Source organism: Bos indicus, chromosome 18 (genome assembly GCF_029378745.1).
Source record: "Bos indicus isolate NIAB-ARS_2022 breed Sahiwal x Tharparkar chromosome 18, NIAB-ARS_B.indTharparkar_mat_pri_1.0, whole genome shotgun sequence".
Classification (NCBI taxonomy): Eukaryota; Metazoa; Chordata; class Mammalia; order Artiodactyla; family Bovidae; genus Bos; species Bos indicus.
Genome location: NC_091777.1, coordinates 45342319 through 45367621, shown reverse-complemented (window position 1 = coordinate 45367621; position 25303 = coordinate 45342319). Strand labels below are relative to the sequence as shown.

At 51.7% G+C, this 25303-nt stretch overlaps 1 protein-coding gene across 1 annotated transcript in view; it reads right to left on the bottom strand.

Moving 5' to 3' along the window:
• The window catches only part of GPI (glucose-6-phosphate isomerase), a 28234-nt gene extending 10912 nt beyond the window's left edge, over positions 1–17322 (bottom strand). Inside the window, exons 1-9 of the mRNA XM_019978638.2 lie at positions 17106–17322; positions 16031–16121; positions 15627–15695; positions 14078–14197; positions 7558–7641; positions 7286–7432; positions 6470–6541; positions 5964–6008; positions 4558–4611 (exon numbers count right to left, since the gene is read on the bottom strand). Coding sequence (XP_019834197.1) covers positions 4558–4611; positions 5964–6008; positions 6470–6541; positions 7286–7432; positions 7558–7641; positions 14078–14197; positions 15627–15695; positions 16031–16121; positions 17106–17227 — 804 coding nt within the window. The 5' untranslated portion in view covers positions 17228–17322. The remainder of the gene's footprint in view (positions 1–4557; positions 4612–5963; positions 6009–6469; positions 6542–7285; positions 7433–7557; positions 7642–14077; positions 14198–15626; positions 15696–16030; positions 16122–17105) is intronic.
• Between the last annotated feature and the right edge of the window lie 7981 nt (positions 17323–25303).

Below are 25303 nucleotides of genomic sequence, written 5' to 3'. Positions count from 1 at the left end.
TGGATCACTGGACCATACCTACCCATACCCTACCTGCCTACTTGCTCACAACCCTGGACCTTCAGGCCACACCTAGACCACATCTACCTACCTGTTCTTGACCCTGGCTCCTTGTGCAAACCAGCGCTGCTTACCTGTGCACGACTCGATCTCCTCAGACCTTCTGCCTACCTGCGCTTGATTCCAGGTCCTGAGACCATACCCAATGGGACAGTTCTGCCCACCTGTACCTGACCCTGGCTTCTTACAGTGTACCTAGCACAGGCTTTGCCTACCTGTGCTTGACTTCAGTCCCCAAACCATACTGAGCAGATAGCTCTGCCTACCTGCACATGACCCTGGGTCCTCAAACTATACCTACCCAGCCAGCTCTTCCTACCTGCACATGACCCTGGGTCCTGAGACCATACATTACGGACCAGCTCCGCCTACCTGTAGGTGACCCTGAGTCCTCAGATCATACCCAATGAACCAGTTCCGCCCACCTGTACATGACCCTGGCTCCTTGTACTGTACCTAGCAGACCAGCTCTACTTACCTGTGCTCAACTCTGAGTCCTCAGACCATACCCAACAGAACAGTTCTGCCTACCTGTACACTCCCCTGGACCTTCAGTCCTTATCTGGCAGACTAGCTTGGCCTACCTGTATATGACCCGGATCCTCAGACCATGCCCAGCAGGCCAATTCTGTCTACTTGTTAATGACTCTGGCACCTTACACACTGTACCTAGTGGACCAGCTCTGCTTATCTGTGCTTGACTCTGGTTCTTCTTGACGTGTGACCGTCAAGTTCACACGTCAAGTTCTACCGACCTGAGTCAGTTCTACCGACCTGAGATTGACCCTGGTTCCCGAGCCTGCAGCTGGACAACCTTGCCTCTACCTACCTGTGCATGACCCTGGGTCTTTCAGCTGCACATGGTGAGCCACCTCTGGCTACCTGTGCTTGTTCCTGGCTCCTGAGGCTGCTCCTGACAGGCTAGCTCTGCCCCAGTTCAGCTCGCCAGAGGTCATCTAAGACATTCGGTTCTTTCCCGGACTTACCTGTGACTTTTGAGATTTCACTGGACAGACCCAGTTTCCTAAACTTGTTCCACAGACTTTACCTGACAAACTCTATTCTACTACCTGTGCTTAACTCACCCTGTGAGACCCAAGAATAAAATCTGTCCCCTATGCAGACTCCAGAGATCTTACCTGAGAAACTCAATTCCACATACCTGCATCCGGGCACAACTCATCATCATGAGACATCTGCCAAGAAGCAGTTCTACCTACCTATCTTGACCTTACCTGGGAGATCCAGCTCTATTCATCTGGGCCCAATCCCAGCTCCTGAGATCTCACCTGAGACACCTCCCTCTATCCACCTGTCTTCACTGTATATTCTCAGAGATCATCTAAGAAATCCAGTTCTTTCTAGATAAGCCTAACTCTGGCTCCTCAGGCCTCACTTGACAGATCTACCTACTTGTTCCTGACCTCAACTATGGGACAGAATTTAATGAACCCAAACATGGCTTTTCAGCCTACTTCCAGCTTGCCTCTGGCTTACAGACTTAACCTGAAAAACTCAGTTCTATCTACCTGCACTGAACCTCAGCTCCTCAGATTCAGAGTACAAGCCAGGGACTAACCTCAACAGCTCAGACCTCACCTGTTCAGGAACCAGGAGTACAAGCCTGTCTCTCGCCTCAACTCCTTCAACCTTACCTCACATACCTGCTTTGCACCCGAGACAGACACAGAATTGCCGAACCTTCCAGATGGATGGATGCAGTGCTCCATCTCCTTGCCTGACTCCAGGTTTTCAATCTTTTCCCAGGGGCCCCTGGGCCATTGCCCTGAGTCACCAGAACTGCTCGGACAACAACTGAGGACACAGTTCTGACCTGGACCCAATCGTGGATTTCTAAGCCCACCTGTCAGACTCAGCTCTGTCTCTGACTATCTTTGGCTCCAGTGTCCTTATCTGACCAACCCACTTCTGCCCAGATGTTGTCTAATCTCAGTTCCTCGGGTCTCCCCAAGATACCGAGTTATATACACCTCGTCTGATTCTAGCTTCTGAGACCTCAAACAGATGTAGCTTTACAGATGACCCCTAGCAGACCCCTCTGTACAAACCTAACCTGAAGACTTTTCCCGGAGACCTGACAGATTCCTGGCTGCTTGCCGTGGCCCGAGGGAAGCCTGGTGAGAGTCCACTGGTGCCAAACAGGGTCTGAGTGACTTGTGCCTCTGACACTTCTAGAGACCTTTGTCTACCATTAGCCTCTCCCATCACATCTTAGTGACGCAGCTCCTCAGCAGTTCACTTGTCTTCACCTGTCCCAACTCTCTAGTCCTTACCTTTGATAACTAGGTACATTCCTACCATTCCCTCATCTGGGCACCTCAAACCCTACCCCAGCCAGACCCCAATGCCACTGACACGTCCTGGGCTGGTCATGCGACCCGAGAGGCCTCGACAACACCCTGAGCTCTGCCTGTCTCACTGGTCAGGATGCTGAGAACCCAGAGGCTCACCTGGCTCAGGGGACTTTTCCATGTTTGTCTCGTCTGAGTTCTAACAGCCTCGCTTGAGTGATCAGCCATCCAGTACCTGAGGCTCACTCTTCAGAGCCAGTCAGAGAGATCCCACTATATACACCCATCCTGAGCTCACAGATCCAGGTCTAAGTACCTGTCCATAATTTTGGCTTCTCAGACGCTACTTGACAGAATAAACATCTGAATTCTTCCAGAATCTCCCCTGTACCTTTACCCATCCTGGGGCTGCCTCTTCAGACATCACGTGCACCTGTCCTGGCTCCTCTTCAGACAGCAACAGCCAAAATGAGCCCCCCAATATGTGCTGACTCTGGCTGAGCCCTGACAGTCTCCCCCAGTTTACCACCTCACCTCTGCCTAAGCCCGACACTCAAGGATGCCCCATGGACCCTGGACCATGGCTGCACCCCCTGGACACAGCTGAGCAGTCCTCACCACTTACGCCAGACTGAACTCTTCCGATCTTACCTCAGAGCCAGCACAATATCCCTGTATCTATTCTGATGATTCTCTCTCACCTGAGAGACCCTAGGTCCAGAAACTTCACCTGTCCCTGGCTCCTCAGATGTCACCTTCTCAATTCAGCAATATACATGCAGGTCCCTCCAGCTATGTCTGGCTTGGCCCGAGGCCTCTACTGTGCCCACTCGAGGCACTTGGCCCTCACTAGCCAGAACATGTTCCTGTGTTCCTAGGCCTTACCTGGGAGACCCAGGTCTCTGTTTAAGCCACACTTCAACTCGTCTCTTCAGACTGGGTGGTTACAGGCAGTGAAAACCCAGGCTGGGACACAGCCCCGCTCTGCCGGACTCCTTGGCTCACGGGAGCCCCTGCACGGCCCTGACCACCACCTGCTCAGGCTCGAGATCCCAGGGAGGAGGAGGAGGATGGCGCCCCTTCCTGTCTCAGGCATGCATGCAGGAGGAAGGCGCCCCTTCCTGTTTCAGGCACGCATGCATTTGTTAGCAGCTGCACAGTCTCTCTCGACCGGGGCTCCTCATCTGAGCCATGAGACGCAGACAAGGATCTGAGTGACTCTTCTCAATTCTTCCAAGGATGGTACATAACTAGTCCCATTCTGGAAAGAAGTTAACTCATTACACACAAGAGACATCTTAGGGTACGAGGGCTAAATTCTCTCCCAGACTCCAAGGCCTTTACAGCTTTCAAAGGAGGTTACATCTTCGGATGCTGCCACTCAGCAGAGAGCTTGCGGTATAAGGGCTTGGAATCAGCCCCAGGGCAAAATCCCTCGATTAGAGGATGCTCTCTTAGGTACACCTGCCAAGGTCATGTGTTAGAGTCACACCCACTGCACCCACACCACTCCCTGCACTGCATCCCTGCATCCCAAGCCTGCCTGCATTCTGCCGCCAGAGCCTTTCCTACACCACGGCTGCACTCAGGCAAGCCGCAGAGACAATTCTGGCTCACTGCTTGGCACCCATGGTGGCTTCAGCAGAGATGAGCCTGTGGGACCACTCGTGGCTAGACTGGCCCACAGCTCTGCCCCCCAGCAGTGCTGGCTCTGCAAGCTGCCCAGCGGGGCCCCACCCGGCCCCAGGCCTGGCACCTCCTCTCTGCCACCTCTAGCTGCCCCTGCAGCTCCTTTCCAGGCCTGCCCAGTCATACTCCTGCCTTGCCCTGCCCCTTGGCCTTTACAGATTGCGGCTGTGGTTCAGAGAAAGGTCATCACTGAGAATAACTCACAACCTCAGCTCACCGAGGGGGATGGGGGTGGCTCCGGTTACCCCACTGTGGGTGCTACTGCAGGCACCCGGGGGGTGTCACCCTGGCCCTGAAAGCCGCCCTCGGTGGGAGGGGGGCCATATCCTGACTGAGCGAAGCTGCTCCTGCTCCCTGAGGACTTCCTGGCCTGTCCCAAAGCCAGGCATACAGCAGGTGCTCAATAAACGTTGACCTGACTCCATGGGCCCCTCATCTGTGGCTTGACTTAGCAAAGGACATAATTCACCCACCACAGGCAAGTGCCATTACTTACATCCCAGAACTCGAACATGTTTTGAGGATCAATTCCAAACTCCTTCACTTTGGCCTAAAAAGGGGCAAAGGGAGAAAGAAAGAAGAAGCCGGGATTAGCTGCACGAGAACCTGCAGGCATGAGGAGTCATGCTGTCCAAACTTTAGGAGCAACACACCTTCCACAGAGCCCTCACTGGGGTGGGGCTGGAGCCACCTCTGAGCCCAGGGCAGCACCAGGAGACGCCCACCCCAGAATCAGATGTCCAGCCAGCTCACACCCAGCACATCGGTGGCCTGGTACTGGCCAAGCCCTCCTGCTGAAGGGGAGCTGCACACTCACTGCAAGGACCTGGCCCCCACACTGCTCTGCAAGAGCCACCACCCAGACCCAATCCCCGGGACTTCTGGGAAACTGGGCCCCGGACTGGAACCCGAGCACAGGCAGGGGCCACCTCCCAGGCCGGGGAACAGACAACCTAGACACCTGCCCAGCCCTTCCGATACTGGGATGGTGACCGAACCCCAGGAAGCCTTCAGGGGACGACCAATCTTATTCTATCCTCTACACAGACAGGGTCAGCAGCCCCCTCCCTAGACCCCACAGGAGACGCCCTACTGACCAGCTCTACCTGCAAGAGGCGGACAGCTGTGCTGTTTGGCCAGCCCTAAGATGTCCTTCTGTCTCCTCTCATAGGCAGGTCAGCACTGGAGGCATGGGTGGGGGTGGCACGGAAGGAGTGGGAGTCCAGAGAACCTGGGTGTGGTTCCAGTTCAGACTGCCCAACACAAGGCCCGCCACATAGCCAGTGTTCAACCAGGTTTGCCTTTCTTTTGATTCCGGGAGCAAAGCCCCAACTCCCACAGGCCTGCCCCCACCCCTACCTTGCACAACCTGGGGCCAGGAGGAGCTGGCACATGGGTAACCACGTTCTAATCCTTCCATCACTGACTCATACAATCACTGGGCAAACTCACATCCCTTCACTGGGCTTAACTAACATCCTTACATGAGAAATAAGCCTGGCATGCCACAGTCCATGGGGTCGCAAGAGTTGGACATGACTTGGCGACTGAACCACCACCACCCGACCCGTACCTGGCACATCTCGTCTAGGGAGAGGCCAGTGTCAGAGGCCAAGGGAGGTCACACGTGTGGAATGTTGTGGTTATCAGTCAGGCCCCGGGGAACGGGTGGGGTTAATGTGATCCCACTGACTGCAAGCCCCTCATGGAGCAGCAGCAGTTCAAAGTGGCAAGTATGGCTTGCAATTCACATCCCCCATAGGCAAGCAATCCTTCTTGGCTGAGCCAAGATCCCTGACGCTGTCAGCACATGTCAGCTCATGTACTTGGAAAGGCCATGACCCTGACCTGGCCAGGGCCCCAACCCAGGGTGGTGGTACAGGAACCCCTGTGGGCACTTACAGTGTTGGTAGACAGGGCAACAAAGTGTTTCGCGACTGCAGAAGGCTGCAAGAGATAAGCCAAGTTAGACCATACTCACCCTGGGAACCACCCCCAGGGACAGTGACCCTCCTGCCTCCGGAGAAACCCAGGCCCTGGGTGGGGCCCACCGCCCCCAGTACTCGATTCTGAGGCTGCTGGAGGAGGCCCAAATCAAGGCAGAATAGGCAGAGGGGTCAGAGGCTGGCTGGCCCATCCTACCTCATGGGCACACGAGGCCCATGGTGCCTCCCCTGTAAACTTGGCAGGGCCAGGGGCAGAGAGGCTCCACAGGGCCAGTAGCCTTAAAGAAAGGGCCCTCAGAAGTTAGAGCAGGGTCTGCACCTTGGGCTTGTCTGGGCTGGCAAAGTCAAGTATCTTAACCAGAAAGGCTGCCTCCTGCTGCCAACTTCAGGGGAAACAGGACTACAGGGCTGGGCAGACCCACTCTGTCCTTCCCCGCCTGCCCACTGCCCATGAGCACTCACATCCTTGGCCGACAGGAGAAACCACTCCTTCGCTGTCTCTGCGTTCGTGATGGTCTCCTGGGTAGTGAAGGTCTGCAGAGAGTACAGCAGTTGGTCCCCAGCTGATACAGTCCTGAGCCAGAGCTCAGCAGCGGAGGCCACATGGATGCCCAGTTATCACACGGAGCAGTGCATGTGGGTCAGTGAGTTGCTCCACGTCACCTCCGCCCACATGTCCTCAAAGCCCCAGTTAGTGTGTATCTGGGGCAGAGGCCTGGAAGCAGCAGCGTCATTCTGTGATTCCAGAACTTCACAGAGGAACCACAGGTCAAAGGTTAGAACATCCGCCAGGATAGCTGCTGTGGCCTGGGGCTCCTTCAGCCCAGACCTGGCTGTATCTCAAAACCCAGATGGAATTATCCATAATATTTAATGTGCATGGATATGAGTAAACAGGGTATAAATGACAAAAAAGCAAAATGCTTACGTTATCTGGGCCTGGCTCTGGGATGAGAAACGAGCAGACGTTAGGAACAAATCTCTGAGAGGATAGGAATGGTCCTGGGCTGAGCCCAGATTCAGCCAAGTGAGTGGGCATGGCCTCAGATAGAGGCACACGTGGACCAGTGTGGGCTTTCATCGGGTGAACTGTGTTGGCCACCAGATAAGGAACAGTCTGAGGGCAGCTGTGCCCACCTGAGCCACAGAGCACAGCTCATTCAGAGCAGGCGGGAGGGTCCAGTGTGCAGGGCGGCAGCAAAGCACCCACTCCCCCCAACCCCTGCTCCCACCCCAGCGCAACAGGGCTGGGAGACAGGCCGGGGCTGAAGCCCATACCTTGGAGGCAATGATAAAGAGAGAGGACTCGGGGTTCAGGGTGGCCAGCGTTTTGGCAATGTGAGTCCCGTCAATGTTGGAGACAAACCAGACCCGGGGACCTTCTGAAGAGTAGGGCTTGAGGGCTTCAGTCACCATGAGGGGTCCCTGTGGGGAGATGGAGCATCAGAAAACAAGATGCCACAAGTGGTGAGAACAGCCAGGTCCCATCTCTGGGGGAACCAAGGCCGGATGAGACCCCTTCCTCTATCCCAAGGCAGCCCTCTTCTTACCAGGTCAGAGCCGCCAATGCCGATGTTGATGACGTCCGTGATGGCCTTGCCCGAGTACCCTTTCCATTCACCACTCCGGACACGCTGGCACAGAGCAGGGAGATGTCATCAGCCCAAACCCTGGAGTATAAACCGCTGTTCAAAAGCATCATTACTTCTGTATCCTTACACCTTAGTTCCAACTTCCAGGCCCTCAGAGAGGCCTACTGAGACCGTAGTGTCACATTCCTGCCACACTCAGGTAGGGACTAGACCCTCATCATCAACTAGACCCTCGTCCACCACGAGTAAGGGTAGGAGGGAGGGGCGATATCCCCATCTCATAACCAGCAACGTTATCAGAATTTGCAAAAGCAGCATGAACTTCCAGCAGAACCTAACATGACAGAGGCCGAGAGATGTGAAATGCCAAGTACTATGACCAGTCTGAGCCAGGGACAGAACGAGACACGCAGCCAGCCTCCACGTGCTCCTAGGGAGTCTTGCCTGGCAGCCACACACTCTAGAGGCGTGGGTGCAGAGTGAGCCCTACAGAGGTGTGGGTGTCGTGAGCCCCCTGTGCTGCATAGGGCTGTGAACGTGAAAAGTGAAAGTGAAGTCGCTCAGTCGTGTCCGACTCTCTGCGACCTCATGGACTGTAGCCTACCAGGTTCTACCATCCGTGGGATTTTCCAGGCAAGAGTACTGGAGTGGGGTGCCATTTTCTTCTCCAGTATAGGGCTGTGAACCCACCGGAATACTGCAAAAGTGATGGAGCAGGACTTCAGAAGCCGGGTCATGACAGACCGCACAGCTTCTTCCTTGCTCTCTCAGATCACTCACTTTGGGGAAACCATGTACGACGTTACAAGAAGACATGGTTGTGTGAAGAAGCCACTGTGGTGAGGAATGGTGGCCTTCTTACAAAAGCCAGTGCCAACTCACCACCCATGAGCAGGAACCACCTTGCAAGAGAATCCTCCAGAACCCTTCAGATAACTACAGCCCTGGCCAACATCTTGAGTACAACCCTCAAGAGAGACCTCCCCGCTTCCCCCGAAAACCAAGACCAACCAGTTAAGCTTGAGTTTCTGACCCATAGACACTGTGTGTGCGTGTATGCGTGCTAAGTTACTTCAGTCATGTGAGACTCTTTGCGACCCTATGGACTGTAGCCCACCAGGCTCCTCTGCTCATGGGATTCTCTAGGCAAGAATACAGGAGTGGGTTGCCGTGCCCTCCTCCAGGGGATCTTCCCAACCTAGGGATCCAACCCATGGCTCTTACTTTCCTACCCTGGCAGGTGGGTTCTTTACCACTAGCGCCACCTGGGAAGTCTCCATAGAAACTTCAAGATGGTGAATATTTACTGCTATTTTAAATCAAGTTTTGATGCAATCTGTTATATAATGAATAACTAATACAGATTTTGACACTAGAAGTAGGGTATTACCATAAAAAAATTTAGAAATACGGGTAAAAGCTAAAAGAGCCCTCAGGAGAGTTAATAAAAGCCTGGAAGAGACTGTTAGCAGAGGTTTAAAAGTCCTCGAGGGGGTTGCTGATGTAGATTTAAAGAAACAGGAGGAAAACATTATTGGGAATTGCAAGAAAATCCTTGTTATATAGTGAAAGAAGATTTAATAACAGTGTTGACTGCATTAATCGGGGGAGGGTGAAGTAGGGCTTCTCTGGTAGTCCAGTCGTTAAGAATCTGCCTGCCAATGCAGGGGACACTGGGTTCAGTCCTTGGTCAGGGAGGATTCCACATGCCGTGGGGTAACTAAGCCTGCGTGCCACAACTACTAAGCCCAAGCACCTAGAGCCCGTGCTCCACAAGACAGCCTCCCCTCACTGCAACTAGAGAAAACTCACACGTAGTAATAAGGACCCAGTGCAGCCAAAAATAATTAAGTAAATAATTTTTTTAAGTGGGGAAAGTAAAAGATGTACCCTATTATGATCTGGATGACCTAGCTACAGAGTTTTCAGGCTATTACAAATTGCCTGGCTTCTTAGTGCTTACAGTAAAATGCAAGCAGAGAGAAATAAACTTAATGTAGAACTTTTAAACAAAAAGAAGCCAGCAACTGCAGGATTTGAAAACTCCCAGCCTCTCTAGGCAGTGATTCCAAAATTAAGAGATGGATGTGGCAAAGATCGCGTCCAAGGTACTGTAACAAAAACTTCAAAAGGTAAAACAGATTATGTAGCTGTAAAGCTTTTGTTAAGACCTCAGCGAGAATTAAGGTGGTTACAGAGAATATTCTGGCTGAAGATAAGGGTTCCAAAGACTTTAAGAGTACTATCTTTGTGGTCTGAGAAGTAATGGTAGAAATTATCTTGAAGAAGTTTGTGAATGTAGCTTTTGTCTAATGAAGTGACCAACCCCTCTCCCCACCCCAGTAAGCTTCATAGGAGACCAACAAAGTTTTTAAGATAATTGAACTGTTAGAAATATTCAGTTTGGACTGAAAGGGACAGAGATGGTATAAAAGGAAAAAAATCTTTAAAAATCCACATTTCAAGGAATTCTCTGGCTGCCCAGTGGTTAGGACTTGGTGTTTTCATTGCCAGGGCCTGGGCTCAATCCCTGGTCAGGGAACTAAGATCCCACAAGCTGTGTGGCACAGCTAATAATTTTTTAAAGCCCACATTTCTTTTAAACTTTTTTTTTTAGCCACATTGCATGGCATGTGGGGTCTTAGTTCCCCAACCAGGGATCGAACCTGTGCCCCTTGCAGTGGAAGTGTGGAGTCTTCACCACTGGACCAGCAAGGAAGTCCCCCTCAAAACCCACATTTCTATAGGCAGTAAGCAGACTGAAAAAACTAGGCAGTTACAAACACAAACTACCTTTCATGTAAAAAAGATAACAGAGAGCAAAGCCAAAAGCCTTGAGGAATGAAGCGTCTGGTGAATTCACCAAGCGTCTGGTGAATTTCAGAACTGCTCTGGACCTGGTGCTCTGTGACAACCTGGAGGGATGGAGTTCAAGAGGGAAGGGACACATGTATGCCTATGGCTGATGCATGTTGATGTATGGCAGAGGCCATCACAAAACTGTAAAGTAAGTATTTCCCAATTAAAATAAAAAAGAACTGCTTTGGATCAATGATTCCTGTGTGCCTCCCACTTTCCTCCCTTTCTGCAAAGGAATTATCCTATATAGGTATCCTGTGCCTATCTCACCTGTATGTTGAGTGTGTGAGGGGAAAATAACTTGTCTATTTAATTCACATATCTTCAGATCGAAAGGAATTACATTTGAGTTATCTTAAAGAAAATACAGATATATCTGAACCTAAATTAGATGATGAAGTTCTTGACTTCTAACTGACATTGTAATCTGATAATGGCATTAAGAGAAAGAGAATGGGGTATTTTATTTTGCATGTGGAAGGAACAGGATGAATTACTGGGAACCAGAAGGCAGACTATGGTAACCAACATCCAAGATAGTTCCCAGAGATCCTCACCTCCTGGCACTGCATTCATGATCTTGTGTAGTCCCTTCCCACTTTGATCAGAGTCAGAAAAGAAAGAGTAACTTCTAATGCTAGCTCAAGATAATAAAAGGCCTTGAGGCACTCTGCCTTGCTTTCTGTTGGAGCAATTGCTCTGGGAAAAATCAGCTACCTTGTCATGTTGCTGTTGTATAGTCGCTAACTTTTCAGATGCCATTTTCTCCTCCAGGGGATCTTCTTGACCCAGGATCAAACCCATGTCTTCTGCACTGGCAGATGGATTCTTTACCACTGACCCAACAGGGAAGCCCAAACCTTACTTCATGCATTTTAACCTTACTTTCATACTTTCTTCCCAAAGCAGCTGCTTTCCATACATCCATGATGGGATAAAATGGAGCTTAAAGCTCCATGCTAAATATATAATCATCAAGAAACAACTGCATGGTGTGTGTAAGTAAAATACAGGTACTTTTCAAGAATGCTTCTGGAGACAAGAACACTGATCAAAAGCCCCTAAGAGTATAAAACTATACTAACAAGCTTACGAAATAACACTGTGGAGTTATTTTTTTTCACTCATAGAACTTTCATGGTCTTTTTCCTTTTAAACTTTTTCTTTATTATAGCAAAACAATGTTAGATTTCAGAAGGGAATAGGAATACTTATGGGCCTGCTAATATCTATAAAAGATACTACTATATTCACCTTTCAGAGGTTTCTAAAAAGTATGAAAGCAGCCAGGGTGTAACCATGCAAATACTCAATATAATGAGGACACCCAAATAGACTGTGGAGAGGTTCACAAGGTGAGGAACTAAAGCCTCCCAGAAATCAGCAATAACTGCTGGTGAAACATCTTGGGAGAAGATCTTCCAGCCCCCATCAAGCCCTCAGATGAATGTGACCTTGGGCCAACACCTTGACTAAAACCTTGTAAGACCAGAACCAGAACCAATCAACCGCAATGTTGACTGTTGTTTTCAGCTGCTAAATTCTGGAGTAATCTGTTACTCAGTGATAGGAAACTGATACACACGGCTTTCCCCAAACCAGTAAGACCCTGTAACTTTATTTCTTTCAGATAATAATCAACTGCCATGAGCACTTTTCCATCAACACAGAAAGAAAAATAAATTACTCAGCTTTTCAACCCTCAATCTCATCATCAGTTCTGTTAAAATATGGCATCCAAGAACGGAACCTTTGTGTATCTTTACTAGAACCACACATACCCTTTATTTGACCAGATGGTGTCTAACGAAACCCACCAGTTCTGTAACTTCCCTTTTTGACTTCACAGTATATCCTCAACAGAAGAGCAGGTCAATGCAGCTGTAGTTCCCTAATTACTAATGGTGCCCAGGACTACAGTATATGAACACACACTGATTTTAAATAAATAAGGGCAGGCTGTTTTCAGGTTTTGCCGGGACAATCAAGGTCACAGTGAACATTCTCACCCAATCTTGGTGAACTTTTGCGAGCACAGCCCTGAGGAGTGTTCCTCACCAGGGAAATGCTGCTATTCAGCAGCTTTTTTGTACTATAAATACCCATCAGTCTGAGTCAGGTACTCCAGCAGCCAGCTGTAAGGGAGGGTTCTCCTGCAAACAGCTTCCCAGACAACCAGTGCCACACACTTTCCACCTGGCATGCCTTTGCACACCAAGGTTGACCAAACAGAGCACCAGGCTTCATACAGAGCACAGCAGTTCTTGCGCTCACACCTGATAGCTGGAAACACCCTTTGTTGTTGTTGTTCAGTCACTAAATTGTGTCCCATTCTGCGACCCCACAGACTGCAGCATGCCAGGCTCCTCTGTCCCCCACTGTCTCCTGGAGTTTGCTCAGATTCGTGTCCATTGAGTTGGTGATGCTATCTAGCCATCTCATCCTCTGCCGCCTCCTTCTCCTCTTGCCTTCTCTATGACCCGTCTGACTTGGGTGGCCCTGCATGGCATGGCTCATAGCTTCACTGAGTTACAAAAGCCTCTTGACCACGACAAGGCTGTGATCCATGAAGGGGGGAAATGCCCTCCCCTCCACCCAAAGCCCATCACCAGCACCAACCACTACGAAGGGACATTCTGGAATTCAGATTCCAATCAGGATCCCAAGCCTTCCTCACCACGTGAAGTCCTACTTGGCTGCCTTTGCCTCTAGGATGGATGCCCAGATCACCTCCCACTATTTCAGTCAGAAGATGGCTCTCACCCAAAGTGACCAGACTTTGACCAGCCACACGTGGTGGACACTGCTCCCAGGGAAAAGCTGACCAAAGCTTAGATTATCACTCCGAGAGCACGCATCATCCACACACAGACATGCACAGGCCTGCCCAAACAGTCCAGCCCACAGATATCACCCTTGCTCTATAGGCTTGAGGACATCCACGAATTCTTGCAGAACCATTCCTGGCGTAGACACTGAGGCAATGGCAATATATATGGGGAACTCTCCAGAAGGTCTCTGAGGCAACCCCAACACCCACAGAGGAAAAGGAGGCACAGTTCTGTGCATTAATGCTGAAGCAGGGACAAGCTGCATGTGTGTGTACATGTGTGGGTATGTGTGCTTCAAAGAAGAGACGACAGACAAGCTAGTGCACGCTCGGGAAACCTGTGCAAGATTTAACAGTAAATAAAGACTGCCTCCGGAAATCTGGCAGGGGTGTGGTCAAGAAAATCCTAAGTTTTAAATTTTATCTAGTTCTAGACCAGGAAATAAGGATCCATGACTTAAGAGGTTACAAAAAGCAAGTCTTTCCCCCTCCAGAGGCCTCACTTTTCTTTTCAGATCTCTGTCCTGGCCAGATTGTCACCGTGAGCCCGCAGGTGTTACAGTTCAAGGAGGCAGCTCCACGGCTGCTAGTAGTGGTTTCCCCGAGAACAGGGTTAGGGGAATCCGTGCCTTAGCAGAGACCCCCATGGCCAGCAATCACACACACTGCCCCCACCTCAGGTTACTGAGAGCTGGGGTCCTCTCCAAGGAGAGTGGAAGGGCAGCCCATCGGGACCCCTAGATTCCCAAATACAAGCACACACATGGCTAGTGGGAAGTCCACCCATACCTGGCAGAAAGACTTCATCTTCTCCAGGACTCTGTTGACCTCTGGCATCACATCCTTACCATCCACCAAAATGGGTGCGTTTGATCGGTTCCGAAGGGCCACGTGCAGCACAGCCCGATCCTGGGGGCGAGAGTCAGCGTGTGAAGGTCCTCGCCCCGGTGCAGCCACACACCCAGCTGCACCCAATGGACATCCAGGCGCTAAGATCTGTTAAGTGTCTGGACTCATACAGAGAACCCACTGTGTGTTCACGGAAGTAGGGACCACCCCCAGGATCCGGGGGAGAGGAGAAGCAAGGCAAGTGCCCCTTGCTTTATGTGCTGCGGACAGTCACAAGGGGAGAGACCAGAATGGGCCTAGGACAGGCCCCGATGACCCCCGGATGTTCAGGGCATGAAAAGTCGAGGAAAGCTGAATGGAGTGAGCGAAGGCAGACTGGTGGCAACACAGGCCAGAGACAAGCAGTAAGTGGCTGCAGAGGACAAACGCTCACGAAGCCCAGTCTCATCTACCTGGTAAAAAGTTCATGGTGCTTGTTGGCACCTTTTGAAAAGTGTCCCGGCCCCTTGAAAGTGGAGCAAAGCAAGCAACTCAACCTTCCCTCACCAAGTGTTCCATCACACCCACCACCGGAAACCAAAACAGATCCCAAGTCTGTGATAAGCGCCAGGCAGCTGGCCTTATCAAGTGAGAACAACAGTCCCATCGAGCTTCGGGCAGCAGAGGCCTTGAAACAAACATATCTGAGACTCTGGAGGGACAGGAAGGGGTGATCTTAGGACTCCAACCCAGGGAGCGGATCGCTAAGGTGGAGGGCTTCATGCGACACCACCCTCACCCTGTCCAACCTCACTTCTGAGCCATGTTCTGTAGGCAATGAAATGACCCCTCCAGGAAGCCCTCCTTGATTGCAGCCTCCCTCAGACTGCCCAGCAGTGAAAGACAGAATGTTTGAATCCTGAATCTGCCACTTAGAGAATGACATTAGATAAGTGACTTGATCTCTGAGTTTCAGGTTCCCCGTGTGTAAAAGGAGACTAGTAACATTATGAGCTTGACGCTCTGCATGCTCAGTGATTCTTATGCCTCCAAGGCTTCCACAGCGATTCAGGAACAGGGTGGCCCAGACCTGGCCCTGCCATAGCTTCCTGTTGACTCCTACCACTGAGAAGATTGATTTTGACAGGAGTCTGCTTTTCACTAATTAAACCTGCAGCAAGAACAGATCAGAGTTAATTTCTCTGACCATGTCTTGAGATGCCCTCTCTCTGCAGGCTTGAGAGCTGCTGTCCCCAGGCAGACATAGACACTGGAAGCCATCCACACTCACCAGACCTAGACTGCAGGCTTGGGGAAGACACACCATGGGGTGTGTCTGGCCCTGCAACTTGCTTGAGGAAACAGACCTTCAGGTCCCTCGTTAAGCAAAAGCATTGCCTAAGAGAAGGAGTATGACACAAGGCGATGCTGCTAACAGTCAGACGCACCCCAAAGGGAACCAAGAGGCTGTGGAGGGTTTGCAGAGCCTGCTGTCCACTAGCCAGCTCACCTCAGTGAAGTTGATCTTCTCACCAGTAAACATGCGCTCCCGGGCGGCCTCCACACCCCTGGACTTAGCCTGAGAAGAGAAGACACTGAGACCTGGTCCCACCCATGACGGTCAAGAGTCCAAACCCCCAAGCAAAAGGCTTGGTGCAGATCCCCAGTGGGACTGAAGGATGGCTGCAGCCTGGCGCCCTCCCCCACTGCCTGGGAAGGGTCTGCTCAGACATTTGGGCACTGGGTCCCCTGGGATGCCGGTCAGAACCTGAGCCGGGGCAGGGGCACAGAGGCAATGACTGAGATCCACTAAGAGAAGGAAGTAAAGATGCTCAGGAATCTGGGGGCGCCAGGAGCCCTGCTCGCCTGCCACATCATGGGTCACTGGTCAAGCCTTCCGAAGCAGAACATTACCACGTCCACCAGCATCTGCATCACAGTCTCCGTCACCAGGTTCTTGGAGTAGTCCACCAGAATATGCCCATGGTTGGTGTTGAGGTTCAAGCTGCAGAAAGATAGCAGAAGCTGCCCACCATTTGCTCCCTGACAAGATGCTTCCAGAAAAAACATCCTCCCCGTGCCAAATCCAAACAAGCTTCAGCTGGCCAGCACAGTGGTGTCTTCTGTCACCTGCCCGCCCACTCGGCTGACCTGCAGCAGGAGCAGCACAGTGCAAGCTGCAGACGCTGGGTGAGGGGCCCTTGCTCCCCTAAAACTGAGCTGGGGGATGGGAAGACAGAGTTGGGAGCGCTGCCACCGCCTTGGCCAGGGAGTGACCATTCTGGCCCAGGGCTCCTGAGACCCAACCTATTCAGGGACGGCCCCGGAGAACAGGGCTGGCCATCAGGGACCTCAAATCTAGCGCCACAGATCTCCTCTGCCCAATACCTGCACCAACGGGTTGGCCATTCCCAACCCCCAAGATCTCCTCTTTTACCCCTGTTCACGGGTCTCCGGATCTAGCCTCCAGGGCAGGAATCACAGCCCCACCTCTCCAGCGTTTCACCACGACTCTCCGCAAATCCCACGGGCCTGTCCCACCCTGACCACACCCTGCGGATGGTCCATTCTAAGCCAGGATCGCATGAAGTGGGGAGCAGCCCTTCCGCGCCTGCTGCGTCAGCGAGGGCCCTTGCTCACAACCGCGGAAGGATGGGCTGCTTCAGCCGGCCGGGACTGCTGGGCGGGTAGGGGAGGAAAGAGAGATGTCCCCTGGAAGGGAAGCGGAGGAGGTGGGGAACTCTTCCAGACGAAGCTGCCGGGGCCCCGAGACCTCCAGCGAGCACCCGGAAACCTGCTTCAAGGAGGCGTCAAGGACGAAGTGCGGCCTGGGCCCAGGCCCGGATCCACGGCCGACCCCCCCGTCTCCCGCCGACTCAACCGGGGACCGCCGCCCCGCCCTCCGGGCCCTGGCGCTGCACCGCACGGCCCCGCGAGCCGCCTCCCGGTGCAGCACCTCCGCGCCCCCGTTCCCGTCCCGCGCACGCACCTGAAGCGGTTAAAGCGGTCCCTGTCTCCTTCGAAAAGGCGGCGCAAGTTGAGGTCAGAGCCGTGCTGCTCGTACCATGTCTTCAGTTTCTTGAACTGCGGGTTCTGGGTGAGCGCGGCCATGGCGTGAGTGGCTGGGAACACGGACCCGGGCGAGCGCCGATAGGGAAGCGTGGAGAGCAGCGAACGACAGGCGGAGAGACCCGGTGCGCAGCGAGCTTTATGGCGCAGGCGCCCGGCCCCGCCCCGCCCCTGGCCCCGCCCCGTCCCGCTCCTCCGTCCGCGCCTAGGGGCAACCAAGCCCACAGCCGAGGATCCGGGACCTCAGCTCTTCTCTCCTTGCTAACTGGCAGCCGCTTGGACTGCTGCTACTCTGCCAGCCTTTGCCTGGAATTGATTGGGGAACAGAGGCCGAGCTCCTGCCTGCTTCATTAGTTCATTCGTTCATTCATTTATTCACTTAACACAACTCCCTCCAACACCTTCTGTGTTACAGGCAGCGTTGCAGGTGTTCGGGACGCTTAGGTGAAAAGTAAAATATATGGCTTATCAGATGCTGGTAAGTGCTACTGAGAAAAGGAAAACTGAAAAGGGTGCTGGAGATAGAAGATGCAATTCTGAATAGAATGGTCAAGGCAAAACTCACTAAAGGAGGTGACATTTGAGCAAAAGCCTGAAGAAGGTGAGAAAGCAAGCCCCTTGGATATCTGGGGGAGAAGTGTTCAGGAAAAGGGAAGAGCAGCTGCAAAATTCCTGAGGAAAGCACGCTGATATTTTAGCAACAGCAAAAGGTGAGTCTGGCTAGAGCGGAGTGAATGAGGGGAGAGTGAAAGAGGAGGTCAGAGAGGGAAGGAAAGCAAGAAGTCATTGTGAGAACTTTGAGTTTTATTCCCACAGAGATGGGAAACCATTGAAAGGTTTAAACAAAGCGGGGGGGGGGGGGGGGGGGGGGGCATCATCTGACATGTTTACCAAAGGATCAGACCAATAACTCCGTAGGCATGAAAGTAAGGACAACAGACAGGATGCTACGGTAAGAATGCAGACCAGGAATGAAGGTGTCAAGGTAGGAGGAGTTGGGCCTGGTGACCTATATATATTGAGTGAAGAATTAAGAGAAAGAAAAAGAACAGTCAATGATAACATCTGGTTTTTTACCCAAATTCCTGGAAAAATGGAATTGCCATTACATCTTGGAGAAATGCCAGTTTCAGGGGGAAGATCATTATCTTATTTTTGACAAGTTTTCAGAACCTATTAGAGATCTAAGTGGAGGTGTTTCGTTGGGTGTTCAAGTCTGGAGTACGAGGAGGGATGGTTTAGGCAAGAGGAAAAACTTGGGAGGCATGAGTGAATAGATAGCATTTGAAGTCATGAGCCTAGAGGAGAGTGTGGGTAAGACGAAGTAAATGTAGTCAGAGAGAAGAGGTCCAAGGACTGTGCACTCAAACTGAGCTTCTCCATCACCAAGTTCCCCCAGAAATGCCATCCATCCAGGAGTGTGCCCTGTCCTGCTGCAGTCCTAGGCTTAGATCTTCCTCTGACCTACCTCCCAGCACCATGCTGTCACTGCCACTTCTGGCCTTTCTCTCTCTGCCCAGAATTATTTGAGTTCCTAAAGATAAAGAAGGAAAAGAGAGGGGTCAGAAATTGAAGAGATCGTCACAGGACTTTGCAGGGAACAGCCCTGCCACATGGCCCTTATTTGTCCAGAGTTTTGGGTCATCTGTCAACTCTGAGGTTTAAATGGGCTTCCCATATCCAGCAGAACCCTGACAGTGCTGAACAGCATCTGTTCCACTTGTTTCTGAGAAACCCTCCAATCACAGAGTTCCCATCCAAGCAGCTATCTGCACAGAACAGCACTCTCAACCCTCAATCCTGTGTTTCAGAACAGAACTCCATCCAACAGGAAGGCCCGGTCTCAGTAGCTATTACCCATATCATCCACTTGCTCTATGATTCCTTTGACGACTCTCAACAGTAGGAGCCACTGCCTCCCTTTTTCTCAAGCAGGCTCTTTTCAGTGATCACAGCAGACGTCTGTTTATCTGTTGTCTTGATTCAAAGCCACTACCTCTCACCCTTGGGCTTCTTCCTCTGCCTCCTTGACTGAATCAGAGATGAACATATGACTTAAGCCAGAGATGAACACATGACCTAAGTAGTCAGAAGTGAAAGTTACTCAGTTGTGTCTGGCTGTCTGCAATTCTGTGTACTGTAGCCCGCCAGGCTCCTCTGTCCATGGAATTCTCCAGGCAAGAATGCTGGAGTGGGTAGCCATTCCCTTCTCCAGGGGATCTTAACCCAGAGATTGAACCTGGGTCTCCCGCATTGCAGGCAGATTCTTTACCATCTGAGCCACCAGGGGAAGCCCAAGACAGCCAAACAGGGACCCAAAGCCAGTAGGAAAAACTCTAGTTTTTTTGTAGTGTTAGGCTGCCTGTCAGAAAGGACAGACCATGAAGAGAAGGACCTCCAGAGAGATGGCAGAGTGAACCGCTTCACCCAAGTTCCTGGGGCCAGGCCACCTCAGTATGCAGCTGCAGCACGAACCACTGATTTCCCCTCATCTTGACGTTGTTCTAAGCTAAGCTGTCATTTACAACTCCCAATCTTTCCAAAAATTTTATGGGTGTTCACCTGCCCCCTGCCACACTATCCTCCCCAATGTCCACTTCCATCCACCTGAAACCCACAGGAGCAGCTTAGGTACTAAAGAGGAAGGAGGCAAGGCCTCCAATGATTACCTTTTAAAGGTTTCATCTTCTTTTTAATATTCTATAATGTACACCTCCAGCAGTTTGGCCTCTGTGATTCCCAGCAGCTTCAATTATTCCAGATTTCCCACCTATTCTCAGATCTCCCTGTAATATTTTAACATTGTACGTTGAAATTCCAGTTATGTGGATTTTCTATATTAGCAGGAAAGTATGGTTACTTTCCTACTCTGGCTAGTTTACTGCATGCAGAGCTCTGTGCTAAATTCTCTGCCACATAACTCTCATAGCACCCCATGAGGGATATCCCATTATCCTCTCCACGTAACAGACAAACTAAAAAAACTGAAAATAGCCATTCTGCTAAACTAAGAAGAGAATCAGTTCAAGGTTGCCCCAGTCTTGAACCCTGTTCTTAATCACAACCCTGCCCTGGCCCTGTCCTGGGCCACTTCCGGACTCTTCAGCCTTAGGAAAAGGGTATACGGAACAAGGAGAAGCAGGCAATTCTTTCAGGCCCTCTCCATCACGCCTCCCCCCGCCCCTTCTATTTGAACATCAATTAAGCCTGTAAATCTGATTGACAGGGTAGAATTTTACAAGTGGAAATGGCCAAGAATGACATTTCCAAAGGCAGGGACAGCAGCATAGGCAGAGGCAGAGAGGCAGAATACAACCACTGGATCAACACTGGTCCCCTTGGACTGGATCTGAGCATCTAAGTAAGGCAGTAGGGAGATTCTTACCAGGAAAGGTGCAGTGTGTGTGTGTGTGTGGGGGGGGGGGGGGGGGGCGCAACGATCAGACACTGGGGTGTGGAGGTAGCCTCTCTAATCAAACCTTGGGGAGTGGAGTGAAGTCTGCAGTTTGGAAAAATATTAAGGTAATTTTATATTTATATTGATAAAGTGGCTTCCCTCATAACTCAGTCGGCAAAGAATCTGCTTGCAATGCAGGAGACCTGGGTTTGATTCCTGGGTCGGGAAGATCCCCCGGAGAAGGAAATGGCAACCCACTCCAGTATTCTTGCCTGCAGAATCCCATGGACGGAAAAGCCTGGTGGACTACAGCCCATGGGGTAAGAGTTGGACACGACTTAGTGACTAAACCATATATAGATAAAAGTTAAACCTGTTTTCTACCACCATCCCCACAATCGGCTCCACATGCTAAGCCAAGCCCTGTCTGCAAACCGCACAGTATCGGTGTTCAGAAGTGGCTCTCTCAGAGGGTTCTATGCATCCAGACCTGGGGCTGACAACCACCATCAAAAGAAAACCTGGCTCTCAAAGTTCAATAGACCGCTCCAGTGCCAGGCACTTTCAAGTGCCCTCGGCAAAATGTTATGAACCGAGAGAGAGGGGTGGATTGAAGGGTGGACCTAAGTCAGGCCTCAATTCAGGGCCGTTGGACAGGAGTCAGGCAGGGCATGGAGACCAGGACAAGGGCAAAAGGAGGTTCCGGGACAGGGTAGCAGCAGTTCTGGGGCTCGAGTGTGAAGGAGGTCGGGTATGGGGCGATACACGCCGATGGATTTTCGCGAGCTGCTCCGAGGCGGCGTACCCACCGAGGATGCTGAGTCACGGTGACCGAGAAAGGGTGAGGAGTCGCAGTTCTCCAGAACTCCGCGAATCCCCCTGACACCCGCCACACCCTCCAGAGGGGCGGTGCGCACGCGTCTAAGCACGGGGAAGGCGGGACCAGCACAGGGAAGGCGGGACCAGCGCAGGTAGTGAGCGGGCGGGGGTGCGCACGCGTCTGCGTGTGGGCTCGCACGTCCGAGGGAGCACGTGTGCGCATGTCTCCGCGCTCAGACAGCCGCCGGCCCCTGACCGGCGAACTTGCAGACGCCTCTGCCCGCACGTCTGGGATGGACATGTGCGCGAAAGTGCGCAGACTCCGGGTCGGGGCAGACTGCGCGTGCGCAGGCTAAGAGACACCCGGATGGCTGAATTAGCGCCCCCTGGAGGCTCGGGGCTCGTGTTCCGTGCACGCGGTGCTTGCCTGCTCAGCTGACTTCAGTCGCTTTGGGATGTCGCCAGATTTTCCTGGTGAATCCAGTTGTTTTTTAAAAAAATTTCCCCTCCGCACATGGCCGTGGGTTTTCACCCTAAGAGTAAACTCTGTACTTGGTAAAGAGCTAAACACCCCTTCCTTGCGGCTCTAGTACAAACCCTGGTCATTGCGTATTCTTTTAGCCCGATGTGAAAACCGATTCAAGTCTTAATTCTGTGTTTTGGTTTTGTATTAGAATTTGCCTCTGGCCTTAGCGGCACCTCATTTCATCTGTATTATCTGGAGTTGCTTCGCGGTGTTCTGCACTCTGCACTTGTGGCCATGAACAAGACTTACTCCTTGCTCTACTGAAGCTTTGATTCTGGCGAGAGGGACATGTGCAAAGACACGTTATAGCGGAGTACTAAACAAGGCCGGGTAGAGGCTGAGCTCTGGCCGCACAGAACTGATGGAAAGGCCCAGGCACGTGGGCACCGTCGGTAGGCTTCCTCGAGGTAGCAGGGGTGTCCAGGAGACCTTAGGCCTGAGAAGGAAAGGCAGGAGATGGGGAGGACCAGGTTGATGGCAGTGGAGATGTAAGAACTTTGTGGAATTGAAATATGCTTGCAGAAGCACTTGTGCTGTGCTGTGCTGTGCTTTGTCGCTCAGTCGTGTCCGACTCTTTGTGACCCTACAGACTGTAGCCCTCCAGGCTCTTCTGTCCATGGGATTCTCCAGGCAACAACACTGGAGTGGGTTGCCACGCCCTCCTCCAGGGGAATCTGCCCTATCCAGGAATTGAACCGGGGTCTCCTGCATTGCAGGCAGATTCTTTACTGTCTAAGCCACCAGGGAAGCCCGAGAATACTGGAGTGGATAGCATGTCCCTTTCCAGGGGAATTTCCCGACCCAGGAATCGAACTGGAGTCTCCTGCATTGCAGGCGAATTCTTTACCAGCTGAACTACCAGGGAAGACCCCAGTAGCGCTTGTAGCACTTCCTAATTAAGTGAAAGAGGAGAGTAAAGAAGATCAAAAATGTCTTCCAGGATTTCTGCCTGAGCATTGAGTGCTTGAATATGTATCTCTTACTGAGAACGGGAAAGAGGGAATTGTCTTCCCTCAAAGACTGAGTTTATGGACCGCTGCTGCTGCGAAGTCACTTCAGTCGTGTCCGACTCTGCAACCCCATAGACGGCAGCCCACCAGGCTCCCCAGTCCCTGGGATTCTCGAAGCAAGAACACTGGAATGGGTTGCCATTGCCTTCTCCAATGCATGAAAGTGAAGTGGCTTAGTCATGTCCGACTCTTACCGACCCCATGGACTGCAGCCTACCAGGCTCCCCCGCCCATGGGATTCTCCAGGCAAGTGTTCTGGAGTGGGGTGCCATTGCCTTCTCTGGAGTTTATAGGCAGAGACTTCCATTTTCTATGCAGCCTGGCTCCTATCCTAGCAAGGAGCGTGACGATAGTAAATGTTGAAATGAACGTGACACTCGGGAAACAATCCTTCCTCCTCACCTAGGCCCACGTACAGCCCCCCTCACAGACAAGCAGAGGCCTGGGCCCAGTCAGCCAGCCCCTGTGGATCCTAAGGCCATCTGTTTGTGTTACTTCCAAGAGCCTAGCCCCAGAGGTTCCTCAGACTCCCAGGCACATGTGGTTGAGACCCTTACAGTCACTTGTCCACACACGTCTTTTTGGGAATCAAGGAGCTGACCTTTGGCAGGATTTATTTCTTGGATCCGCATCAGGAAGCAGATCACGAGAGGGGTCGCACAGTGGGCCGTCCTTTCCCAGCAACATGGCTGGGATGCAGAGTTTCAGCTACATTCCCAGAGCTGGATGTCCACTCTCCCAGGAACCCCAGATGGAAAAGGAGGGTCACCAGACTCATAAGGACCTGCCTGTGTGTCCTCCTCCATTTCTCAGCTGAGCCAAAGCCCCCAGGGACCTTCTTGAGGCCCTGGTGAACATCTGTCTGCTTCCATCCCCACCCATTCAGGATGGAGCTGGGTTTACAGGACTCCTGTCTCCACCACTGTTGTCAATTAGAATTCAGTGAACAGGACCATGTGTGTGGGTGTGTGCTAAGTCACTTCAGTTGTGTCTGACTCTTTGCAACCCTCTGTAGACCTACAGGCTCCTCTGTCTATGGGATTCTCCAGGCAAGAATATGGGCTTCCCAGGTGGTGCTAGTGATGAAGAACCCACCTGCCAATGCAGCAGATGGAAGAGACTCGGATTCAATCCCTGGGTCAGGAAGATCCCCTGGAAGAGGGCACAGCAACCCCATTCCAATATTCTTGCCTGGAGAACAGCACTGGGTACTAATGTTAAATAGGAACACATATGAATAAAATGTGTTTACAATTTATAAAATGTTTACATTTTATGTTATAAATGTTTAACATTTATAAAATGTTCTGGCTAGCAATGGCACCCCACTCCAGTACTCTTGCCTGGAAAATCCCATGGACAGAGGAACCTGGCAGGCTGCAGTCCATGGGGTCGCTAGGAGTCAGACAGGATTCAGCGACTTCACTTGCACTTTTCACTTTCATGCATTGGAGAAGGAAATGGCAACCCACTCCAGTGTTCTTGCCTAGAGAATCCCAGGGACGGGGAGCCTGGTGGGCTGCCGTCTATGGGGTCGCACAGAGTCGGACATGACTGAAGCGACTTAGCAGCAGCATTTTAATAGGAACTTTCAGTGTCTTCCTTAGCAATATTCATACAACATGGCTGTTACTAAGTAACCTTGTCTTGAGGTGTATTTAATGTCCCCATGCTCAGCTTCTGGGAGTCTCAGCAGAAAGAAGCCAGAGTGGTACTTGTACTGGTAGGTTATATATTTATACTCATTCACTCCATTTTCTTAAGTGCATGGGAAAAGTTTCAATCAAATGCTGTCTTGCTGTAAGTGAAAATGAGTTGCAACTCCCCTGTAACTCCCCCTCCTTCTGTGGCTCCCACTGTACAATCTCTCCTTCTCCACAGCAGGATGGCACCATCCAGTGCACCTGGTCCTTCTTGTACCTATGAGGGAGGGTCTGCTACATGGCGGGTGTCTGGTGGAGTTAGGGGAGACCTCATCTGCCTCTTGGAAAGGCTGGCTGGGCAGCTCACAAGTGCCCACACTTGGTGGAATGTGTGTGTTGGCAGACCACAACCCAAGGAGAGTCTGCATTCTTCAAGTGGCCTCCTTCACCACAATAGTGGCTCTGGCCACACACAGGCCCTTTCAGCTTTGGCCTCAGGGAAGCCAACAGAAGAGATGCGGTAGGTTGTCCCACTTTCTGTACGCCAGCACCCCCAACCCCAGCTTATCCTAATACCCCCAGAGGTATTACCCTTGCAAGGGCTCAGAATCAGAGGACAGGCTGACCTAAAAACCTATTCGTGTGCAGCTTTTCAAAGTAATGAATCAGACAGGGCTTCTGACATGATCATCTGCTGCAGTTCATTTTAGACAGAGATCCAAA